We start from the raw sequence: 15,823 nt of genomic DNA, 5'->3' as shown, positions 1-15,823 counted from the left end.
TTTAACTTCAAAAACCAAATTATTGTTGTTTTTTAGTGAATTCCTAATGCGTGTTGCTATAGTGTTAATCGAAAATAATATTATTTCAATTTTTTAGGGTTGTTTTTATTTTTTGTAAAAATAAGTAGGTAGGTTACTTAGAACATATGTACCTTGGTCCCTATATTACTTAGTACCGACATTTTTCAAAATTTTTCGAAATTTTATGTGTACAAAGTTTAGTTACATAAATATGTCGGTTAAATTTATTTTAGGTGCAAAGACTGCAACTTATAAAAAAAAGTATTATTTAGTAATAACCTTGTTTTAAAAAAAAATGTTAATTATTTTTTAAATTAATAAAAATATGGTTTTTAACACTTTTTTTTTTTAAAAATAATTGTAGCGTTCCAAGTGACCCTCCACAAATGATTAAATGCAATCTGCGTTTGAAAAAAACGCATGTTCCAAGCCACCCAAAACTCCGGGTGACTTGGAACAAGCACTTTTTATTTTATTTTTACCTTAATTTACTTAAGAACATTATTTTTTTTTGCTCAATTTATTCCTTGGAGGTATGCGACACTGCATGATTTTTTTACAAAATTTAATTATCAATAATGAATGTGTTACAGTAGTTAAAAGGTCAAAATCGTTCCAAGTCACCCGGATTGACGGTATTATAAAAGATATTTTTATGTGTTTTTATTTTTAATGATATCGACATCGTATCATCGTATCAGTGTTTCTAAAATTAATGAGGTCATTACTCATTAGCATATAAACATGAGCGTACTAACCCTCTGTGCAATATTTTGTTACAAAAACATTTCAGGGAAGTTTCAAATCAACATGTAACGTTGCATTATTTGTTGCTTTTGCGTTACCATCAACATCTACGGTACCGCTAATGCCCAAATTTTATAACGTCACATGTTGGTTTCATAAACGCAAATGTAACGTGTTTTCTAACATCTAAAAAACATCGTAATAACTACCATGCGACGTTACGTATATTACCATTATTGGATGTTACATAGACGTTATTTTTAACATAAATGTGTAACCATAATATTATTATTATAAAATAACAAAAAAATAATACCCATCTAAGAGATTCGAACCACGACCCCCGACGTCCGTAAAGACCTAGTAATTATGGGGACCTTAAACCTACGCCTTACACCCTATCGCCTAACCTACTCTGTTGAGTAATAGGTAAAATTGATGGGATTTAAAGAACAATATTTATTTTATATTACATAGGTACTAATAATTGTTTATGACCTTATGAATTTTGAGTTTATGACTTAGATATTTGTATTCGTTGCAACAATTTTCAAAATTCATTAGTCATAACATAATAAATACATGTACCTACCTTTTTATAAATTAATAAGTATAATTCATGTAGGTATCTAGGTACAATTCAATTTTATTTTTTAATACTTGGGGAAACTGACTCGACCGACTTCAAATTTTTTGTTTAAAAACCTTAAGTATGTACTATTGTCTATTTGTACTTATTATTAGAAAATTGTTATTTCTCATTAGGTACCAATTGTGCATAGTTAGGTAAATAAATAAAGAATAATAACAAATAAAACAGTTGTATTAATGAAAAAAAAAATTAAATAACAATTGAATTATATTTTTATGTTTAAGTATAGTTAATAGTCATGACTTAATGTTATTATAACTGCTTTACAAACAGACAGTTGTAAACAAAAACATTTGCATTTAAAATCATTTAAAAAAACAACAGTATAATATGATTGATCAGTTGATAGAAAATCAAAATCAACAACAAAAGAACCAATATCTCTTGAGGATAAGTTAAAATTAGACAAATTAAAAACTTCAGAAAGATTCAACATTTTTTGGACATTAAATTTTATTTCATTATTACCAAATTTTATTATATTATTTATTATAACCAAATCTCCATTTTTTAACATGACACATTTATTATTAACAGAATTAATGTTTAATAAACAGTTTTCATGCAAAATTACTCTTTCATAAGCTATTTCACTAACATTAAAAGAATAATTTTTATTGAGTTTTTCTTTTTGAAATAGTGGATATTTTATTTGACTTTCAGTAGAACTATTTATTTGGTTGTATTTTTCAATAATCCTGTTACTAACTTCTTGTAAAGGATATTTGGCACATTTCATACTTTTTTTTAATTCTTTAAGATAGTTTTCATACCTAAAAGCACTAAACGAATCAAGTGGACCATGTTTTTGAACAAAGTAAGGCAAATGAATAAGGTTATGGACATTGTAAGTAATAAATTCGGATCCATATAAAATAGCATAGTCGTTGATAAATTTTTCTAATAAAATCCTTGCTTTTTCATTATATAAAATGCAAGTCTCTGGATTAACTAAAAGCCTTATTGCGCTAAACAAAAGTAAAAAATGCTGATAAAATCTTTTTTGTAATTTTCTAGACAGCAGTGCACACTTCACGACACAAGTTATACCAATCAGTGATCGTTTTGTTGGATCTTTCAGTAAGTTCAGCCGCCTGAGTGCTCGGTATTTCGATGGCAAACATGAACACTATTTCCATAATCTCGCTAAGTGTTAGATTACATGTTACCCTGTTATTGAGGTCCGTAAAGTGAAAAAACTCATTTCCTTGACGTACTAAACGGAAAGTTTGACAACGTTTTTTTGGGCAATTGAATATAGGCACAAATTCACCATTACGGTTCTTCCGTCGTTTTTGACACATCTCTGTGCCACACTTAAGGCAAGGGTCAATATTATTCACATCTTTTAAAAGTTGGTATTCTCGTAAGAATGCAGTGCACGGCTCTGAACTTGCAACACGAATATAAAAATCTTTGAGAAGCATAATCTAACAAAAACAAAAAAATGACGGAAGTAGACGAAACTAATGAAAATAATGACGGACAAGGACTACTTGTGCCGTCGAAATTGGAAAGTACAATAAATTATTATCGACTATCGGAGACGAAATAAAAAAAAGAATAATATAATAATAATAATAATAATAAGTAATAATGTAGTAGAATTTGGAAAATATTAAAAATCCGTAGGCATGTTTTTTTTTTGATAAGGGTTTCAAGATCAAAGTTTGACAAAAATTTATTAAATTATTGAAAATTTACAGAATATTTAGTTGTTAAACATTTATAAAACGTTCAACTTCTATAGCTAAATATTGAAAATTAAAAACAAGGTTTTATGTAAGTAGTTAACAAAAAAATGTTTAAAACTATCAAATACAGTTTTAAAAGTTTTTAAACTTCTTTACGCAGGGTAGTGAGGGAAAAAAAGCGAACGGGCAGCCGTACGGACGCAAACACGGACATGTCGTTGTGCGCAACCACGGATTGTCGTAGCTGTATTTTGTAAACGGCTATGGGTTTTTGGTTGGGTTATTAAACAGAGAAAACTCAACAATAATATTAATGAGATAAATATTTAGACAAAAAGGGGATGATGTCCGGGATGATTTCATACGGTGTCGGGGCGGCGGAGCGAAGCGTATCAGTACGTCATGTACATAATATTACGTATTATAAATTATAAATTATAATGTTGGTCGGTGACAGCCGATGCGGTTTCGACGACGACGATGACGATGATAATAATAATATCATACAAAAGCAGTTGCTACTTGCGATTAAAGGTCAAGGTCGTGCGGCGAGGCGGTTAGGTTAGGCTCGATAACTGAATAATGATCCAACAATATCGACTATTAAATCAGGCACAACAATCGCTGCAATTCTTACGCGATATATGGATAATGTTCAGTCGCAAATGTACGTTTCCTATTTTAGTCATCATATGCCAATCATAACTACTATACCGATTGACCAAAATGATAATCAATCATTAGCATAAAAAATAATAAAAATAATAAAAAAAAATATAATTTACATTGTTTCTTTTCTTTCTTTATTATCCTCATTACTCCAGTCTATCCATGAATTTCTTTCTTTTTCACTCACTCACATGTACCTACCGTTCAAAAGAAGTTTAACTTCCCGCGCGCGTATACTGGTAACTAGGGTTGCCACCTTTGAAAGAAAGCAGCCCCAGAGACAGGCCGATAAGCAAAAAAAAAGGTCATCAGCTAGACGCTATTATACACACCAGTACGTAGTATAATCTATAATCTATAGCTTAGTTGAAGTGAAATGATAAGTAATGAAATGCAAACAAAAAAATATTTATATAATCAGTAATCACATATTTTATCATTCAAAATTACAAATCATATTATAAAAATATGATTAAAAATCACAAACAAGAAAAATTATTTAAGTTTAAAATCATATTTAACATTATTTGTTGCACATTTCAATAATTTTTACCGGAAACTAATAAAAAAAAGGCATAATAATAAAAACAAGTCTATTTAAGACTATAAATCGTATGTTATCTTATCTTTATCTCCGACCCGGAGAAAAATTATCTGAACCCGGAGCCCGTAGATTTATACGTAAACCCGGATTCTCCGGGTGAAACCCGGAGAGGTGGCAACCCTAAGTGGTAACACATACACTGGTTTTTTTTTTTTATAGTTTTTTAAGTTCAAATTTGGATGATATTAAATATTATTATTTAATATATAAATAGTACTAATAAAAGAATCACAATTTTAGTTATAGGTATTATTGTAATTTGTGTAATTTGAAAATATTATTTGTGGATACTTTACATTTTTAGAGTATACTTTATATTCTAACTGTAATAGTTTATGTTGTGAATGACTTATATTAATACTTTATAATAAATTGTATATACTATGAATGACTGAGTGAGTCTGGTAGTGGCATAATGAATCTGATTCTATTAATTTGGAATTTATTTTATAGATACCTAAATTTTTTTTGAAACTATAACAACATAACTAATGTAGTATGAAATATCCCTGTCAGACAAATCATCCCCGCTCAGTATCGTTTTTCGTATACAATTATAGTATATCATTGAATACAAATTTAATACTATCAGGGACGATCTCAAAAAAAATCATGGTGGGGGGGTGTAATCTTCAAAATTGCCAACTAGAATTTGAAATTCAAAATTTTTGTGAACTATTATTTTATTTTTAGTTATTATGTAAATTTAAATTTATTTATTACCTTATATTTCAATTCTTAGTTTGAATTAAATTTGAAGTGGAAACTTAGAAATTCCTTACTTATTTTAAATTTATATCAGAATGAAATAACGTCAACAAACATATGAAATAGGTAATAATTACAATTCATCACTTATTATTTATTACCAAATGGTTATAAAATGAGTATTACAGTATTTAAAATTTTAAAAACTATTATTAATCACAATTGAACCTTGCGTTGCTTCAGCATTGCCCATTTGTGTACAGGATTATCGATATCTAAAGTATCTATTATGTCTTTTTCACAACTCAACATCATCAGCTCATTTAATTGTTGATCAGCCGATTTCGACCTTAGGTAATTTTTTATTAATTTTAATTTACTAAATATTCTTTCGTCAGATGCAGTAGTAACCGGATTTGACGATGCTAAATGACAAATTCGATTAGCCCACGGAAGAATTGATTTTAATGTCTCAGATTTTTCAAAAATGTTATTAAAATTTTCTCCATCACATTGATTTAAAGAATTTAAATTTCTGCATGTATTGCATCAATGTCGTGAATTTTCGCACTATTTGTCATTTCGAGAAGTAATTTTACAGCACCCGCCATATTTTCTAATGAACAAGTATAATTGTCAAATGGTTTTTAAAAATATTAAATAAAGGCATGAGTGTTTCAATAGTTATTTTTAAATGCTCATTTGTTAAGTTTATCAGTGTGTCTAATACTTGTTTAAATTCTTTTCGATAAAATAATTTTAATGAGAAGTCTGATTGAGTCATTGGATTAGAATCTATTCTGTTTGGTATCGACCGTTTATGATGATGTTTCTCAAAATCTGCTATTGGATCTAAATTTATTTTTTTTTGAAAATATTAGAGCTGCGTCTATTATAGTCCAGTCCATCAGAATCTTTGTTTATATTTTCAAGCGATTTAATTGTACCCTCTATTAAATTACTTGCATCACCTATATTCAATTTCTTTGCTTCCAACTTCTCTGTGAGTGCTTTGAGTTTATATAATAAATTTTTCATAAACATTATTGAAACAATAAAATCAAATGTTGTTATTTTTTTAAACAGAGCTATTGATTAGCTTTTAGTTTTTCTATCATACAAATTTGAAGAGGAGATTTCTTGCAAAGTGTCAAGAATTATTTCAAACGATATCCAAACTGCTTTAACCGATTCTGCACGAGCCGTCCATCGCGTTTTTGATAAATTGCCCACCACAAGTCACAACCGTCGCCGCATGCCATTGCCAGCATTACTTAAATGCGATGACGGATGACAGAAATAGACGGTTTTTTGATATTCTACTGTATATATGCATGATATAATATTATTATATTGTTATAAGTATGCGTGTTGTTTTGAGCAATGATCCGTTCATTAGAATTTTATCTAATGCCAACTGCTGATTCTCGCAATCTCGCTAAACTTTTGCAAATCTGCTCCATAACCCATTACGAAAATATTGAGTCAAAACAATATTAACAATGTATTTAATTTTCCTTTCCTCGTCTTAAAAAAAAAGGTTTAATCAGGTGAAAATAAATTACATTTTCCAACTGAAAATCAAATATTACCGAGTAGGGGGGGGGTTGTGTAACACCCCCTCATGACCTCCCTTCGGTTCGTCCCTGAATACTATCCATTGCAGTAACCCACTTGTAACCTATTGTGCAGTAGAGCGACATCCACTTAACCACTTTTTTTTAAAAATTAATGCATAAATCATTTTTCAGGGATTTCCTATAGGGTTTGCATAAATGTCCAGAAAAACAGAAAGGGCATACACAGTGCTTTTCAATAAAGTTCTAAGCAAAGTACCAGAGTGGCAACCTCAAGTCATAATAGTTGATTTTGAAAGAGCAGCTTTAGCTGCTATAAGAATAATTTTTCCAAATACCACTATTAGAGGATGTTGGTTCCATTCTACCCATGCAGTTTGGAGAAAAGTTGCAAACATGGGTAATTTTACTCTTAAATCTAAGTTACCTATGTAATTAATGATAAATGAAATGTATAGTCAATAAATAATACTGGTTTTTAATTTTTATAAGATATAATATTTAGGATTGATTGAAGTATGTAGTAACCATCGAGGAGCTTATGATACTGTGCATATGTTGATGGCATTGCCATTGCTGCCACAAAATTGTATAGCTGATGATTTTGAAACTGTGGGGGCATACTATACCAGCATGTGCAGTCATCGATCAGTAATAGTAATGATCACAATTTTTCATTATTATTTGAATATTATCGATCTACTGGCTTGTAGGTTTGTAAAATACAAAATAAAAGTTTTTTTTTTATACAACATACTTTTTCATATAACAAATTCTAACAAATTCTACAATATTGCCAATAGAAATTAATGCAGATATATTGTCAGTGAATGACACTGCTTGGCGAACCAATATCGTGTTGGAAGTAAGTTACCGACATCTTCAGATGCACAAGCAAAATCGGCACAATCCTGATCAATGGATGTTTTTGAGGAATTATATTTTTATTTATTTAACTGTAAAAAAGAAATATACCAGTGTTTTATATTTATAGAGGGACTAATTACTTACTTCAATGGTGTTTTGGTTGATTATAATGAGGCCACTGATGGTGAACAAGTAAGAGAACCTCAACGTCAAGTTTGGATAGATCAGCAGAGAAATTTGGATAGATCCTAGAGGCTGTTTGTAGAAGGACGCTACTCAATGGCAACATTTTTAATATGTGCTAGGCATTCAACACCAACTTTTGGTGTAATACCGCCTCTACATCAAGCAATTGCTATAATTCCTGCAGCTGTGTTTCCACTAACTCCACCTCAAGAAGCACTAGCTTTAAAACCACTCACTGTTGATCAGCATCAGGAACTGCAACTTGTTCTTATACTCCCTGCTACGGGCTGCTACTATTTCACCACAGTTACTACCTCAAGAAGCACCAGCTTTAGTACCACTGAATGTTGATCAGCATGAGGATCTGATTCGCGAAGAAATAATGAGAAGAATTTTACCACGTAGACCACGAATACCTGTTCCTCAAGATCGTATGATTTTTCATTATCTTATTATTTATACAGATTTTCAAAAAAAATATACTAACAAATAAATATTTTGACTCTTTTTTTTCATAATCTCAATTCATCCTATTCAGATGAAGAAGATTTATCTAACCACCAACAGCATGTGATACCATCAGTTATTTAAGTAGAACGTGAAGACTTGACAATTAAGTAATAATTATCCGAAATTTGTTTCTAGCTAAAGTAATTGATTAAAAATAAGGATGTTTTATTATTTTATAGTTACACCAATAGTAGAGGAAAAAATCTATATATGTTTGTACAGTCCTCCAACAGTAGTAGCTTATCCTTGCTTACACCAAGGACTTTGTGGATCTTGTCATGAAAGCTACAGCAGAATACCTCCAAACGCACACAGGCAGTGGCGTAATTTGGGAAAAATATCCAGGGTTGCAAAAGTTACTCGGGGTGCAAAAACCCGCGAGGGCTTTGCCCCCACACCCCCAACATTATAAAAAAATGTTTTAATATAACCATATTATTATATTATATTAACATAAAATACATTATAAATCTAATTATTTTTATATATAAATACTAGTAATTAAAAAATATAATAATGAACAATACAATTTTAAGAATAACAATTAAGTTTTAAAAATTATTAAACTTTAAACGACATGGTATTGTAGATGAGTCAAATTGTTTTATGACTTCATCCTTATTAATATTTAACGATCTTTCACGTTCTATTTGTAAAATTCCTAAATGATTTAATCTAGATTGTCCCATAGTAATTCTTAAATAGTTTTTTAATCGTCGGAGACAAGAAAAGCTTCTTTCACATGCTGCTGAATTTGATGGTATAGTTAAAAAAGGTTTATATAATTTTGCAAATGTCGGAAACCCAACAGCATTATCACCTGACCTCATATATTTTATATTAGATTGGACAGTATTTTCAGTATTCAGACTTTTGTACATCCTGTTAAATATCTTTGTTTCAGACTTGAGCTCACTTTCATTAAAACCATACATTGTACTAACATCTTGATATGAAGTGAACTTGATTGGTTCATTTACTATTATATCTTGCATACAGTTCAAAATATGAATGTCATTTTCATTAAATCTTTCTTTCATATCACTTATTATAGTATCAAGAATTTGGAAGTATATGTTTATTTTATAATGATCTTCAACATTACAATTTTCATTTTGTTTTAAACCTCCACCAAGTTGTTTAGGAACATTTAGTTTTCTACTTAGTATTGGGGAACATATTTCATTACCTATCCTCATAACATTAGCTTTACACCATATCACATCAAATCTATCTTCGCATCGCATATTAGAGAGTTCTTGAATAGTTGCTTTGGTCATATGCTGAACAATAGAATAGTCAATATTAGAACTCTTAAGATACTTAGATACTTTGACAAAATATTAGTAATGGACATAATGTCTCTGAAAACATGTACACAAAATAAAAATTCAAATGTTTTCATTGATTTTAATAATGAATTTGCATCTGACCCATGTATAGAATCATTCTCTGAAATATTTTCCAACGAGTCAATCACAACTTGGTCATTAAATATAAGAGACTCTAAAGCATCTATGCGACAACTCCAACGAGTATCGCTAAGACTTTTCAAAGTAGATGGCCCATCACCCATTTTCATATTTAACTTTGAACGCATATTGTCAAATACAGCTTGTCTTTTAGATGATGCTTTAATGAAATTATGTAAATTACTTAAAGTACCAAATACATTTCTTACATGAGATATTTGTTTAGATAGATCAACAAGACATAAGTTAAGTATGTGTGCATTGCAGTGAACATATGAAGCCAAAGAATTTTCTTCCTTAATTCTTGACTGGACTCCTTTGTAAGCACCTCGCATGGATGCTGCTCCATCATAGCATTGTCCTCTTAAACACTCAAGTTGTAATCCATTAGAATTAAGAACATTTTTTATTAGTAAAGAAAGTGTCAAACCATCAGTACTCTCAACTATATAAAATCCTAAGAGAGCTTCAATTGGGCAAAAATCAGTATTAACATATCTTAAAATAATTGCAACTTGTTCGTGCCTTGATAAATCTTGTGTTTCATCAACAATCATACTAAAAATATTAGCAATTAACACATTATCAACAATATCTCTGATAACAATATTAGCCATATATCCAAGAAACTCATTTAAATATTCACCACTCACATACCGAAAGTTTTTTCTTTTTCAGTAAAAAAACGTCTTATAATATTAATATCTCTAGAACGATGATTTAATAATTCTTGAAAATTTCCTTTATTTTGAGACTCTTCATTTTCTCTATGTCCTCTTATGGCAATACCTTGTCGAGCACAGAAAAGCAAGGTTTCTAAAACACACTTAATATTCCCTATTTTCAGCAACTTCTTGATAATATTGTGTATTAACTTTATTAATTATACTACCAGATTGCTTAGCTTCGTTATATCCAGCTATTTTTGTAATAGATTCTTTATGTGGTACTGATTGTTCATGCTTTGGAAAATATTTAAAACAAGCCTTTGACCACTGACGAAAACCTTCGCTAATAAATGTTATATCTGATTTATTAGACGGAAAGGCACGACAATAAAAACAATATGCTGAATCTTTACTAGGACTGTATTCAAGCCAAGGAAAAGATATGAACCATTTCGATCGAAACTTTCTACCTCCACGTTTTGGAAAATCATAATTTTAGGTTGATACGGACCAAAACCGTTCGATAACAAATAATATGCATTGTCCTTACCTTGACAAGGATCAAGATTTGTATGAATAATAGGTGTACTTAATGTTGACTTGTTGGGACTTTCTACATGTAAAGTATCCAAATATTTGTCTAAAAAAAAAAAAATCATAAAACAAATTATAAATATTTTAATTTTATTTCATCTTTTATTTACCTTTCATTGACATTGTGTTCTTTGAAATTGTATTAGAAGCAGGGCCGTAACAACCAAATATTGCGCCCGGGGCGAAACTTCAAAATACGCCCTTATGTATTTTAATTTATAAAAAAAACTCAACACTGAATATTATTTATGAACGCAATATAAATAATGATTTTGCCTTGTAATTAAGTAAGCGTATGTTAATTTTATTTAAATCAATAACTTATTAAAATATAAAAAGGTATACATAATAATTATAAGAACATAGGTATAACACAATAAATAATAGTATTACTTTTACTTATAAGTAACATTTAAATTGTAATTTTTCTAGCTTTTTTCCCAGCAATGTCTTCAATAAGTTGGTTTATATCTATAGTGTTTACTGATGTATGTTCAATAGATAAAATAGCCATATCAGATATTCGATCTTGTCCCATTGTCGACCTCAAATAGTTTTTTATGAGTTTTAACTTACTGAATGATCTTTCACACGTCGCCACAGTTATTGGCAAACTCAAAAATATGCGTAAAGCTATTTCGACATTTGGATATTCAGCACGCAAAGAATATGTTGTAATTAATTGTAGTAAGGCTAAAGGTGTTGCGGCCCTTAAGGAGTCTAGGACAAAATCCCGCCAGCAATATTCCGCCGGACGAAATCCCGCCGCCTAAATCGCGTTTGGACAAAATCCCGTCGGACGGCATCCCGCTCGGACGAAATACCGCAAAAAGTTCATTGAATTGTTTTGTATAAATTTGTGAGAATAGTGGCCGGGAAAAGGAGAATGTTCCGTCAGCATACCAATGATCACAAGTTGTGAGGAGTTCTAAATTTTCTTTGGTAGAAAAAATCAGTAATCGTTGAGGATCTTCCTTTCCACTGTCATAGAACATAAACGGTTTTTTCCCCGCTGTCAGTAAGTATTTTTCCGGTATTATTAAGTCTTCTAGGGAAGATGGATTAGAGAGGGAAGTTTCTAAGCATACCCTATATCGCCGTACATTGCGTTTTAAAGAACTGATACTGGGTAATACACTAGAAATTCCAGGTGTAATGTCTTGGCAAACATTTGCGACTACAGTATGAGTTGATAATCCTACATCCATAGATAACTGTTTCAATTTAGAAAAAATTCGATTACCACTAATTTTGGCTGGATCAGGTGGGTGGGAATGCACATTCATAACTTTCGTAATTTCTTCACCATTAGTGTGGACTCTCGCGCGACACATAACATTTTTGCTTTCCACGCATTTCCATATTGTTTTATCATTTTTTGGTGGTTTCTGTAGACTGATTTATTAATTTGATGTTACGAATGTCAGAAGTATACTAATATCATAAATTCGGAGATGAAGTACAATAGATCGTACACGCGCGTCAGTTAATTGCGTATATATATTATATATATATACCTATATGGCTATACCGTATACGGATTTCCTAATTATCGTTCAAGCGATAAGCGATAACGCATTACCAGTTCCGCATATATATTATGATATACTTGTATAAATAACAACAATAACCAATACAGATCAGCAGTAGACAACTTTTGAAACAGTTAAACGAATTACGTTATAATGAATTTACGTACAATACGTTTTTTTGCGGGATTTTACCCGGCGGGATTTCGTTCGGGCGGGATTTTGTCCAGACGTGATTTTGGTGGCGGCATTTCGTCAGGCGGGATTTTGGTTGCGGGATTTTGTCCGAACACCCCCTTAAGTCAGGTAAAAGAGAAAATGCTTGAGACTTAAAATCTTTTATTTCAGAGATAAAATCGGAAGAATTTAGATCGGTTTCATACTTCAGAGATAAGTCAGCTGCACATTTTTGTATATAGTCCATAGAGTGGTCCGTCAAACTACTACCATACAAAAATCCAAAATTTTCATTAATTTCTGACATATTTTCCTTTACTCTGTAAGAATTCGATCATAAACTTCAAAAATATCTTTTTTAAATTCATTTTGTTGAGATAAAACTTGCACATTATCTTCAATTAACTCGAATTCTAATCTTTTCACTTTCCTTATTCGCTTATCAGAAAAATTTGCTTTAATACTGAGATCATTTGCAATCACTTTACCGAATTCAATTGTCTTTTCAATTCCTTCATTTCGCATTGCTTGTATAGATAAGATTAAACCTTTAACCATTTTGGTTGCGCTATCAATCGTTAAACTTTTCTTTTGTAAAGCTAAATTAACGCGATTAATTGTTGTTAATATTTCATTCCATAAATCCAGTAGACAAAAAAAATTAAAATCAAGATGTTTCAAAAGATTTGTTGATCCAAGAATTACTTATTTAGGTAACTCTGAGTTTTCTGACATTTCTTTTAGAACATTATATACATTTTTTAAATTACGTTTAAGTGCTGATACAGAATCTTGTTTTGCAGACCACCGCGTGGCACTAGTACATTTTAATGAAATATAAATACATTTCATTAAAGTTGTCCATATGCTTGTTGAGGATGAAAAAAAGTTAAAAATTTGTTGGACAATGTCAAAGAACGTTATCATACGTACACATACTTTGGCGGCGTCATTGCCAACTAAATTCAAGCTGTAGCGAGCTGTGACTTTGTTAAAATATTATAAATAACCTGGACAAGAACTCTATATATATAATAGTTGAGGGAGGCCTACAAAGCGCCTATTCATTATGATAAATTGCGCGTGGCCTCGAAACGTATATGTTCATAGATATATAACTACTTATATGAATATTATTAAAATAGTTCACACTAAAAGTGTTGTGTTGCCTCTGTAGAGATGACAACGACCAGATAAGCAAGGGACATCCGGCGTGTGCAGCGCGTGGCCGCCCACGGTATGACCTTATATGGTAAAGTAGTAGGATTATAGGCAGGGATATGATCCAAGGATCACCATTATAAAAACGTCGCATGAATAGGCTTCGGTAGACGGACCAGCGACACCGAACTAGGCGAACTAACATCAACGAAGAGCTAGGAGCTAGGACACTAAAGTCACATCTCGCTAGTCTTCATTATTTTAAATAGTCATTTGGACTTAGTAAATTTATTGTGTTTTGTGTTAATTAAATAAAAAGTATTCAATTTATAAAGAAAAGTCAAACTCTTGTTCATTTATTTCCAACACCATCAAACGAGCGTAGTCAGATTGTTACAATTGGCGCTGTGGACAGGGTTTGCAAAAAGAAGAAAATTTTGGAAACGAATATTTTTTTTGAATTATTTCAAAATATTCTAACAAAATTAATTCGAGGAGGCAATTCAATCAAATTGGATCATCGTTGGAAGTCTGATCAACTATCAACAACTCCGCAACAGAATCCTGTCAGCAACATCGATTACGTTCCAAGTCAAATTACATGGAGGTACCAACTACACATACCATGAATTTTGTTGATGAGTCTAATAATCGGAAGGCGATATAAAACATTATGAATCCTTCCTTGTTTGGAATGTCAAAGGTTTTAAGGGCACCAATATTTTCCTTGAAAGTATCCAAAAATGTTTTTAAATCGTTCAATGAGGCAGATTTCAGAGGCTGGAAATTGAATATTTTATCCAGGTGAGCATTTACGATAAGTCGTGGATTGTCAAATCGTTCCTCGAGAGCCTTCCAAGCAACCAGGTAATTGGGGTCCGATAATGGTATAGACCGAATGACAGTGCTAGCGCTACCAGTAACTGCAGAGTGTAAATAGTGAAACCTCTCAATATTAGATAAACTGTCATTACTGTGAACTAAAGACTTGAACGTATCTCGGAATGGTATCCACAGTAGAATATCACCATCAAAGGATGGGATTTGTATTTTGGGCAATTGGATATGTGAACTCTCATGGACAGCAGATGCATTTGAAGACGACGGCAGAGGGTCAGCATGACAAGCGTCCGAAATCGCCATAATTGAATAATATTGTTCGGAGAGAGTATTGGCAAGTGGAACGTGAATTTTGTAATACTCATCTTCCCGCTGGAGTTGCAACAATAAATCAAAAATACTGTCTTGCTCAAGCAAGAATTGAGCACGAAAGGTATCAATATCCCTTTTTCGTGCACGAAATAACGGAAGAATGTCTTCATTATTTTCGACCTTTTGCGCTAAATCATGAAGAAGTGTAATTTGAGCGAGTATAGCGTCGCGCTTCGCAATTGTGCGTTTGAGTATGCGTTCCGCACGTTCAATTTCCGAATTCGATGGAGGCATTGTTAACTAGTATCAATTCGTGAACTGACAGTACTCACACAATCGAAACAGAAGCTTTATTGGCAATCCACATCCGGCCCGAAGGACCAAATGTACGCGTAAGAATCCTGTATTTGAATAACTTAACAGGAATATCTCAACTGCGATGGGCCGAGGTATGATGAGGACAACCAATAAGATAGAACAGAGTAAGAATGATGTATGGTAATAGTGAGTAGTAGGGAAATGTATGTTCTGTAGCCGCCACCGGCACCGGCACCGCTCTGTCTATTCCACCGCCACCGCCACCGGCACCTCTCTTCTTCACCGCCACCGCCACCTCTCCTCTTCACCACCACCACCACCGCCACCCGCCCAGCCATATACCACTGACACTACTCCCCGCCAAACCAAAAAGATCAGGCCGCCGTCCTACTACTCACCTCCCAACCATATATCACCACCACTACTCTCAGCCCAGCCATAGATCGTATATATCTGTATGGAAATGTTTATTAAGCATAATGTCTTGATGGATGTTTTCTCACACACTTGAATATAT

The 15,823-nt window shown here is 31.9% G+C and overlaps 3 protein-coding genes and 1 pseudogene across 3 annotated transcripts; 1 reads left to right on the top strand and 3 right to left on the bottom strand.

Moving 5' to 3' along the window:
- Positions 1–5,311: 5,311 nt before the first annotated feature.
- Positions 5,312–5,676, bottom strand: LOC111027778. Its single transcript, XM_022306195.1, is given in 2 exon segments — positions 5,312–5,619; positions 5,622–5,676. Coding segments are annotated over 2 exon segments (363 nt in total).
- A 1,194-nt stretch (positions 5,677–6,870) lies between these two features.
- Positions 6,871–8,647, top strand: LOC111027780 (annotated as a pseudogene).
- A 139-nt stretch (positions 8,648–8,786) lies between these two features.
- Positions 8,787–10,324, bottom strand: LOC111027779 (zinc finger MYM-type protein 1-like). The gene is made up of 3 exons (XM_022306196.1): positions 9,662–10,324; positions 9,425–9,518; positions 8,787–9,328 (listed from the first exon to the last, which is right to left on the bottom strand). Exons 1-3 carry the CDS (start codon positions 10,322–10,324, stop codon positions 8,787–8,789), a joined length of 1,299 nt encoding a protein of 432 aa, XP_022161888.1.
- Positions 10,325–14,433: 4,109 nt separating this feature from the next.
- Positions 14,434–15,282, bottom strand: LOC111027777. The gene has a single exon (XM_022306194.1). It carries the CDS (start codon positions 15,280–15,282, stop codon positions 14,434–14,436), a length of 849 nt encoding a protein of 282 aa, XP_022161886.1.
- Between the last annotated feature and the right edge of the window lie 541 nt (positions 15,283–15,823).

The sequence above is a fragment of the Myzus persicae genome, unplaced genomic scaffold (genome assembly GCF_001856785.1).
Source record: "Myzus persicae strain clone G006 unplaced genomic scaffold, MPER_G0061.0, whole genome shotgun sequence".
Lineage (NCBI taxonomy): Eukaryota > Metazoa > Arthropoda > Insecta > Hemiptera > Aphididae > Myzus > Myzus persicae.
This window is presented reverse-complemented; position numbering and strand designations above follow the sequence as displayed.